Source organism: Gossypium hirsutum, chromosome D07, assembly GCF_007990345.1.
Source record: "Gossypium hirsutum isolate 1008001.06 chromosome D07, Gossypium_hirsutum_v2.1, whole genome shotgun sequence".
NCBI classification, from domain to species: domain Eukaryota; kingdom Viridiplantae; phylum Streptophyta; class Magnoliopsida; order Malvales; family Malvaceae; genus Gossypium; species Gossypium hirsutum.
In genome coordinates this window covers 847169-857391 of record NC_053443.1, presented here as the reverse complement: position 1 = coordinate 857391, position 10223 = coordinate 847169, and the positions used below count along the sequence as shown (strand labels likewise).

Genomic DNA, 10223 nt, shown 5'->3' with positions numbered 1-10223 from the left:
AAACTCCTATGGAGATGTGGACTGGTAAATCTGCTACTGATTATGATTCTTTGCATGTATTTGGTTCTACTACATATTATCATGTAAAAGAATCTAAGTTAGACCCAAGAGCAAAGAAAGCATTATTCTTGGGTATAACTGATGGAGTAAAAGGATATCGTCTCTGGTGTCCTGATACAAGGAAGATTGTTTTCAGTAGAGATGTGACTTTTGATGAATCAACCATGTTAAAGTACAAGGATTCACAAAAGGATGGCAAAACCAGTAGTACTTTGCAGCAGGTGGAGCTTGAAAAGGTTAACGATGATCCAGCTAATATTGAAGGGACAAATGATGAAGAGGTTCCTACCCAAGAACCTCTACAGCAACAAGATTCAATTGCATATAGGAGGCTAAGAAGAGAGATTCGTAAGCCTGCTCGCTTTGATGATATAGTGGCCTATGCACTTCCAATTGCAGATGATGATGTTCCTTCTACTTACACAGAAGCAATAAGTAACCCTGATGGTGTAAAGTGGAAGCAAGCAATGAATGAAGAAATGCAGTCTCTTCATAAAAATAAGACCTGGGAGTTGGTGACACTACCCAAGGGAAAGAAGGCAATTGGATGCAAATGGGTATATGCAAAGAAGGAAGGATTTCCTGATAAAAATGAAATTCGATACAAGGCTAGATTAGTAGCAAAGGGTTACGCTCAGAAAGAAGGAATAGACTACAATGAAGTGTTTTCTCCTGTTGTGAAGCATTCGTCTATTCGGATTTTGCTAGCCTTGATTGCGCAATATGATCTTGAACTAGTTCAGCTTGATGTGAAGACCGCGTTTTTACACGGTGATTTGGAAGAGGAAATCTATATGACTCAACCAGATGGATTCAAGGTTGCTGGAAAAGAAAATTGGGTTTGCAAACTGACAAAGTCGCTTTATGGATTGAAGCAATCTCCGAGGCAGTGGTACAAGCGATTTGATCAGTTCATGAAAGGGCAAAGGTACACAAGAAGTAAATTTGATCATTGCGTGTATTTTCAGAAGCTACAAGAAGGAACTTTCATATACTTGCTCTTATATGTTGATGATATGCTAATAGCATCTAAGAGCAAAGTTGAGATTGAAAGATTGAAGACTCAACTCAATCTCGAGTTTGAGATGAAAGATCTAGGAGAAGCTAAAAAGATTCTCGGCATGGAAATATGGAGAGATAGATCTCATGATAGAGTTAGCTTGTCTCAGAAGCAGTATTTGAAAAAGGTACTACAGCAGTTTGGCATGAACGAGCAGACAAAACCTGTAAGTACCCCGTTGGCTTCTCATTTCAAGCTTTCTGCACAACTATCTCCTTCGACGAATACGGAACGAGAATACATGTTGCAAGTTCCGTATTCTAATGCAGTGGGTAGCTTGATGTATGCAATGGTGTGTACAACACCCGACATTTCACAGGCAGTTAGTATAGTGAGCAGGTATATGCATAATCCTGGAAAAGGACATTGGCAAGCTGTGAAATGGATTCTACGGTATATTCAGAAGACCGTAGATGTTGGATTACTGTTCAAGCAGGATAATACACTTGGTAAAGGTGTTATTGGGTACGTTGATTCTGACTATGCCGGTGATTTGGACAAGCGAAGATCAACCACCGGTTATGTGTTTACACTTGCTGGAGGACCAATAAGTTGGAAGTCTACACTACAGTCTACAGTTGCGTTGTCAACCACAGAAGCCGAGTACATGGCTGTAACAGAGGCTGTAAAGGAGGCTATTTGGTTACAAGGTATGGCTAAAACCTTGGGGTTGGTTCAGGAGCATATTAACGTGTATTGTGATAGTCAAAGTGCTATTCATTTAGCAAAGAATGAAGTCTATCATGCACGTACAAAACATATCGACGTACGATTCCATTTTGTGTGGGAAATTATTGAAGAGGGGAAAATTTGTCTTCAGAAGATCAAGACTGCAGATAATCCCGCAGATATGATGACCAAGGTGGTAACAGCAACCAAGTTCGAACATTGTTTGAACTTGATCAATATCCTGCAAGTTTAACAGTCGAAGAAGGCACTATCAAGTATTGTTGTCAAAGGCAAAAAGAATTGTGTGAAGATAAGATTATCCTAATCAAATCTTCAAGGTGGAGATTATTAGAATATATCCCATACCTTGCCCATACCTTTCCCATACCTACCCATACCTTGGAAAGGTCAAAGTTATGGGCACCAAATATTTATTTAGTGTTGGGCATGGGATAATAGCAATTTTTGGTCCCTAAGTGAATAGGGACTTTGCAAGGTGGCCCTTGAATCTCAACTATAAATAGGCCAACCATTGCTCATTCTCATCATCCCACATTTGCCACTCTCTACTTAAGGCATTGTTCTCTCTCCCTATTTGTAAAGTTTCACTTGTATTTTGGAGTGAAATATATTTGGTAGTGCCCGAGGACGTAGGCAAGATTTGCCGAACCTCGTTAAAATTTTGGTGTTCTTTACTATTTAATGTTCATATTTTGTGAGTGTGATTGTAGCGATTTATTGTGCTATTAAATTACGATAGAGGGATATTCTGGCTAGGAAAAACTTGGTACTTAAGTGATCCTCGTGATTCACCTCTCTTTCTTGGGAATTGAACTTAGTGTGATTTTTAGTACAATAATTTTACTCTTTCACACGCTTCCGCGCAACAGAAGGATACTCTCCAACAACGGAACATCAAAACAAATAATTGCTGTCCAATTTGCTAGAATAGCTCCAAGTCCTTAGAACACCTTTTCATGCATTATGAATTTGCTAGAGCGGTGTGGTTCGATTCCCTCTTCTTGATTTTTTCAATAGCTCCAGACGAATAATCTCAAATGCTAAGGGATAACAAATTTTTACACATTCTTCACTTACACCCTATAAATTATCAGAAAATATAAGACATCAGCTTATTTTCAAGAAATTTAATGGAGCCATAAAAATGATAAATGAGCTTTACCCATGCATCCTTAACTCCTTTGATGCTAACCCCCCTTAGAGCTCACATCATCGCCCACAAAGATCCTTGGAGGTTGGAGGTTTTGGAGGTAAGTTTCTTGGCAAGAGCTGTAAATGGACAAACATCAAGTACCATGGGATGGAAATTTAATTCAATTTTGCCTGTATTGGTCATCAATTTATTAACATAAAAAATAGAAATATTTAAAAATCTAAGAAAATTAAATGACAAAAAAATATAATTGAATAGTTAAGTGATCATTTTATAATTTTTGATAATTGGGTGATTAAAAAAATATATTAATAATTAAGTGACCATTTTACAAATGTTCATAGTTGGATAATTAAAAAAAATCAAAAAACGACACAGTTCCTCTTCTTCTTCTTCTTCTTTTTTTTCATTTTAACTCCTACACTTTTGTTTTCTCTTTTCATGGTTTCTCGAATTCATACCAATCATCATCGTCAACATTCCTTTTTCAAAACCATTGATCTTTCCACAACAACTAAATGAGTTTATTTGGTCAAAGTTATATATTTTGGAATCTAAAAATAACAATGTTGAATTTTTAGTGTTTAATTCGGATTTTAGGATTGATTTGATGAAAATTAATTGTTAATATTATTAAGTTTGAAGTCTCATTATTTTGTTATAAATAGAATAAATTTAGGGTCTGTTTGATAGGGGGAAATGATTTTCCGGAAATGGTTTTCCCCATTTTCCGGTGTTTGATTGGAGGAAAATGATTTCCTTTTGGAAAATCAATTCCAAAACACGGGAAAATCAACCCTATATTTCCGGAAAATGTCTTACCCCTTAGAAATCGGTAAGACATTTTCCACAGCTCATCTTCTCACCGTTGAAACCATTTCCATAGCTCCTCATCATCTCTGCCTCATCTCCTCTGCTATTGTTGCTAATTTTACTGTATCCACAACATTATTGTTTTGTTTTACTGCCGACAGTCTTCCCTAACCCTATCTCCCCTCCTCCATTTTTTTTCCCAAATCCAAAATCAAGGCATCAAGCTACCTCCGTCCTCCATCGATCCACCTCCGGTCTACCTCCGGTCCTCCACCCAGTTCCAGTTCCAGAAAATCAAGGGTTTGTTTATTCCCGAATCGCCAACAAATTCGTATTTAAGGTAAACTCTTTGTTTACTCGTTGATGTTCATAATTTGTCTGTTTAGCATCACTTGTTTGTTTAGCTGGTTTAGCTTCTTTGCTAAATGTTTGATTTATCAGTGATTTATTTGATTCATTATTGCATTTGATTATGGTAACTTATTTTAGATTTCTGGGTTTGATTTCACGTCTTTGATGATGCTTCGGTTCTATTCAGCGTTGTTTAATTCATTTTGAGTTTGTTATTAAAAAGAAAAAGAAATGATTGCTTTTCTTGGCATTATTATTGATTTTGGGTAGGATTTTCTTTTTATCTTTTGGGTTTGCATGGATGTGATTCAGATTGGATCGAATAAGGCCAGAAGATTAGTATTTTGGGTCTAACTGATTGTTCGTGTTCTGAATTTCATTTTGGAGGTTCGGTTTTTCTTTTTGGGTTTCTTGTTTTGGAAAATCAATAAAAAGGGAGCAACAATGGGATTGCTAAAGGTTCGGTTAGGTAATTAGTGTTTCATGTAGGAGTGAGTTTCATTGTTAGAATTGATTGGATCATACTATGTGGAGAGCAGTAGAAATTGTTTTATAATAGATTCTATAAAGCTCCTAATCTGATAAGAGCCAACACTCCTATTTCGATGAGGACTACCATCTGAGCGAACTATATTAGAAACTTTAAAATTCTAGCAAATGAGTACTCAGAAAATATTCTGCAACTTCAACTTAAAAGACATGTGAAATGGTGATTTAAAGGGGAAAAAATAACTAAAAATGACTACTCAAATCCCACTCTCTAAAGTGATAAAATTCTTTATAATAATGCCTACTTAAGCACCCAACCTAGCATGCTTCTAAAGGATGGTAGAGGTTGCTGCCAGTGTTTGAGAGACCTAGTTGTCACATTTTTCTGTTGATCCCAATGGCTCTGTTTATCGGTCAAATAATGCTGTTATTTATGCCACCTCAAACCAACTACAAAATCCAAGACAAAAACCATTATTTATGCCAACCTAGAAGAACAATATGACATGTTAGCAAGATCCATAAACAGAATTCCCATTGGGGGTGATGCCTTTAAATATGGAATGATAGGGGGTGTATAAACCAATTCTTATCCCAGAATTTTCTCCTGCCAAAAAATGAAACAGAATTATTCAACTCCCAGAATCTTTACTTCAGAGAACAAAATGTCCTTACTAATGCATCTTACAGTCTAGAAGAGAAAAGTACCTTACAGAAAATTTATGTGATATTATTGAGGAGTTTTAGGTGACTCAAAATCACTAGATTCCCTCACAAAGCATCTTCAAAGCTGTGATGTTCAAATAATTGATGTTCAAAATCACTATATTCTGTACAGTAGGAGGGTAGCATAGAAAAATTTGGCTTCAAATAATTGATGTTCAAATAATTTGATTTTTTTCTTAAAGAACAAGAAAAGGTGAAAATTTTGACAAAAAATAGGTAATGTTCTAAAGAAGCAACAGTTTGGTGGTGAGGCTAAAAGCAGAAAGTCCAAAGCTCAGCTCAATGCGTCAGAAAGGCCTGGTAGACTTGGCTTTGGAACGTATAATTCAGTATAATTTTCCCAGCCCTTCACTTCCAATTTATATGGTGATCATCCGTCCCCTCCCTCCGACAAACAATCCGAATTTTCTTCTCATTAGCTTATTGATTTTTCTCTGAATCCAGTTCTTTGGTAGCCCGTACTGAGACCCTTCAGTCACCAAGCATATGCTTCAGTTGAATACAACTGAGGGACAGTCATCGCCACTTAATTGTCTATTGTCTGAGGGGCTATTCAAGCAATCTGAACAATTTCTAGGAGGTTCCTTCTCTCTATTAGCTTTAAGCATTGCATAATCTTTCTCCAACACCTTGGTCTTCCAACGAGCACGTCGGTTTTGGAACCAAATAGCCACTTGCCTTGGCTGTAACCTCAATTCTTCAGCTAACTTCACTTTTCTCTCTGGTTTTAACTTGTTTCCCACATCGAAATTCTTCTCTAAAGCCTTAACTTGATGCATAGATAAACACATTTTCTTCTCTGTTGCTTGACCACCTTCTTCTAAGCATTCTTCTTCATCTAAACCATCTAACATAGCCTGGAATTCCTTGCTATAAATTTGGTGCTTCTTTGAACTCTTCTCCTCTGCATAATTAACTGAATTAAACACATCGAATTTGGGTTAAAGAAACATGAAATAAAGGTGGGAATTAAAGAAAAATAAATGAATAAAGGTTGTTTTTGAAAAACTAAATTATAAATATATTAGAGTTTCATTTTTTATGTATTTTTCCTCCATTGGGTTAGTATGTTTTGACACTAATATAATTCTACAGATTGAATTATATGTAGATACTGCTTACGGCTTTTGGATATTTTATATAATAATTGCCTTTAAAAATAAGTTAATTCAAATAAGTTAATTCTTTTTAAAGAAACTAATCATAAATTATGAATAAGTATTTTTCTTTTTACTTCCATTCACACGAGCGAAGTTCACATGTTTTTAGCTCATAATTCTACAGATTATTGTTAATATGGTAATGAGAGTTGTTGAGGATGATTAAATATTATATCAGGAATTATGGATGAAATGTTGGAGTTTTTAATTAATATCGATATAAATTTAATTATTATAGAAGTGAAAAGATAAAAACATGTGATGTTGTCTTTAATTATACAAGTTGGATGTAATTGTGTTAAAATAAACGGTTGAAGATGACCCAATTTTTGTATGTTTATTGATTTGGATTTTGATTATGTTTATTGATGATGGCAAGACTGATGTTGTCTTAGCTTCTATTTTTTATTGCTCCTAACGGTTCTAATTTCTTTGTATGCTTGACCTCCAGCTGTATAGTTCTTGCTGTCCTAGCCTCTACCTCAGCATTCGTACTCGTGTTGGTGGCCTTGGTCGATATTTTCATAAGAGGTTTGTGGTGTGCTTGATTTATGATAAGCCTTCTAATATGCATTTGTGGTTGTTATAATTCGGTTCAAGTGAATTAAATGGTTGTTGGATGTGTTTGGGTATGGTTTATTATTGATTTACATTTTTTCTGTAATTTGTTAGGAAATGGCAGTGATGAGCTGTTATATTTATGATAAGACTGATATTTTTGTTAATTATGTCCGAAATTTTAACTGTATATATAGCAATTGTAGCAGTGCAGTTAAACATTATTTATAACATTGTCAAATTTATAATTTAAAAAATTATAAAAAATAGAAATAAATTTTTTTTATAACATTGTCAAATTTATAATTTAAAAAAATTATAAAAAATAGAAATAAAAAAATTTATAACATTGTCAAATTTTTTTGTTTATATTGAAATAAAAAAAGAAAACACACTTGATAGCAATTGAAGTATTTAAAACTCTTTTATATTTTAAAAAAAGAGGCATCAACATTTATAGCTTTTGGGCAATATATTTTAAGTCATGGTAACTTTATAAAAACATATTATTAACTATGATCAATATATAACAAATACATGAAAGATATTTTAAGTCATGGTAACTTTAATACATGATCAATATATTTAAAACTCTTTAAATACATGAAACATATTATAATTTAAAACTCTTTATAAATACATGATCAATATATGTATGTATTGGTAACTTAATAATATATAACAAACTCTTGCACCAATTGAAGTATTGTATTAACTATGATCAATATTTAAGTGCTACTTTAAAAAATTATTATTGGGCAATTATAATTAGCTTGATATGTATGTATGCACTTTTTTAGTCATGGTAACTTTATGTGATCTTATGAAAATCTTGCATCTTTTGTAGTAGTGATCATATATTTGTGTGGCATTATTTTGTGTAGATGGATCGTAATCAAAATCAAATGGCAATTGCCGGAGTTGTGGCTTCAGTTTTAGCTTTTGGGGCTCTTTGGATTAAAAAATTAGAAACTAGGAAGGAAATTGCTTCTCGCCCTCGTGTGAATCGAGATTATGAAGGAGAAAACTATATTAATAGTATTTTATATAGTGGTGACCAGCATTGCATTGATATAATAAGGATGAGACCGATCGCCTTTTTTAATTTATGTGATATTCTTAGTACGAATAATTTGTTACAATCGTCTAAATCTGTCGATATTAGGGAGCAAGTAGTTATATTTTTACATATAATTGGTCATAATGTAAGGTTTCGAGTGATTGGATCTAGATATTATAGATCAATTCAGACAGTTCACCATTACTTTAGGGTTGTATTGAGAGCTATTTTGAAATTGTATAGACTAGTTATTAGATTACCTGATGAGTCAACTCCTAGTGAAATTAGAAACAATCCAAGGTTTTATCCTTATTTTAAAGATTGTATTGGAGCATTAGATGGAACTCATATTCGTGCATCGGTTCCACTTAGCATGCAAGGAAGATTTCATAGCCGTAAAGGGGGGACGACACAAAATGTATTGGCTGCCATTACATTTGATTTGAAATTTGCCTATGTTCTAGCTGGTTGGGAAGGTAGTGCACATGATTCTCGTATTTTAAGTGATGCACTTTCACGCCCAAGAGGATTAAGAATTCCAGAAGGTAATATTTATCACAAATAGTTCCAGTAAGCTCATAGTTTATCAGTATTAATTACGTATTGTAAAATTTTAGGTAAATATTATCTTGCTGATGCTGGATATGGCATCCGAATTGGATGTATTACCCCATATCATGGTGTTCGATATCATTTAAAAGAGTTTGGTGCTGAAGAGCCTGAAAATGCAAAGGAACTCTTTAATCTTCGACATTCATCATTACGGATCACTGTTGAACGTGTTTTTGGGATTTTGAAGAAACAGTTTCGTGTATTAGATGCTGAACCATTTTGGAATTTTCAAACTCAAGTAGATATAGTTTTGGCTTGTTGTATAATTCATAATCATATAATTGGAGTTGATCCTAGTGATTTACTTAATCAAGGATTATACGATGAGTCTGAGTTTGATTCGATAATACAAACTCTCACGGAGCGAGAAGAAAGACAAGAAGCAAGAGAATGGTCTGCTAAGAGAGATGAGATTGCAGAAACTATGTGGACTGATTATATGGCTAGAAATATTAGGTAGATTTAGGGCTTAGGGTTATTATTTCTATGTTATGTATGTTTTAGACTGATGTTTTTTTTTGTAAATGTTGGTTGGATAATAACATTGTCAAATTTTAGATTGTTGGATTTTGATATATGTCTTGAATTTGTTAGATATTGATTATGTTTTAACATTGTTGGATATTGAATTGATTATTATGTTTTAAGCTTGTTGGATATTGAAATTATTGACAATGACAATTATTATGTAGAATGGGTAAGGGCAACAAAGAAGGGACCTCCAAGCAATTCAGGTGGACAAAACCGATGGAACATGTTTTCCTTGAAATTCTAGCAGAGGAGGCTCGAAAAGGAAATAAGCCTTCTAATACTTTCAAATCAGTTTCTATTAATCGAGTTGCTGACGCCATTTCTTCTAGATTCCAAGTCCAATGCGATACGAAGCACGTGGAAAATCATTTGAGGACAGTAAAAAACCAGTGGCAGATTATATGCAAAATTCGAGGTGAAAGTGGTTTTGGATGGGATGATAACATGAAAATGATCACATGTGATAGAGCAACATACGATGCAACAGTGATGGTAATATATGTATATATATGTTAAGTATATTTCAATTGTTTTTTACTTGTTATTCTAATTGTGTATAATATCCAACAGACACACAAGAAGTATGAACCATTTTTGAATAAAAGCATTGATCATTATGATGAAATGGCTGTGGTTGTTGGCAAAGATATGGCAACAGGGAGTTTTGCTAGAACATTTGCTGACATAGATTTGGATGATGGTAATGAAGATTCAATGCCTGTAGACTGCGACAATGAAGAGGCTGAAGAGGTAAGAACAAATGTATCTTCATCTGGCACATCCAAACGTAAAAGAAAAAGTGGTCAAGAAAGTCTCGTTGATGAACAAATTAAATTTGTGGGTGAGCAACTTGGCGAAATTGCTAATGCTTTGAAACAATTTACTGCCGACAAGACAGCACAGCTTTACGAACAAGTGATGTCGATGGAGGAAGAAGGATTTGATGATGAATTCTTGTGT

At 34.2% G+C, this 10223-nt stretch overlaps 1 protein-coding gene across 1 annotated transcript; it reads left to right on the top strand.

The window, feature by feature from the left end:
- The first annotated feature begins 2961 nt into the window (after positions 1-2961).
- Positions 2962-10017, top strand: LOC121219468 (uncharacterized). The gene is made up of 5 exons (XM_041097714.1): positions 2962-3060; positions 3850-4116; positions 6954-7033; positions 9425-9755; positions 9988-10017. The coding sequence occupies exons 1-5, from the start codon at positions 2962-2964 to the stop codon at positions 10015-10017; spliced, it is 807 nt and encodes a 268-aa protein (XP_040953648.1).
- The last annotated feature ends 206 nt before the right edge of the window (positions 10018-10223 follow it).

What these genes read in the sequence shown, in the direction of transcription:
- LOC121219468 (XM_041097714.1), top strand. Translation starts at nt 2,962, where the DNA reads ATGAGCTTTACCCATGCATCCTTAACTCCTTTGATGCTAACCCCCCTT. An exon ending in GGAGGTTGGAGGTTTTGGAG is followed by an intron (nt 3,061 to 3,849) that starts GTAAGTTTCTTG and finishes CCATTTCCATAG; the next exon opens with CTCCTCATCATCTCTGCCTC. An exon ending in CATACGATGCAACAGTGATG is followed by an intron (nt 9,756 to 9,987) that starts GTAATATATGTA and finishes CAATGCCTGTAG; the next exon opens with ACTGCGACAATGAAGAGGCT.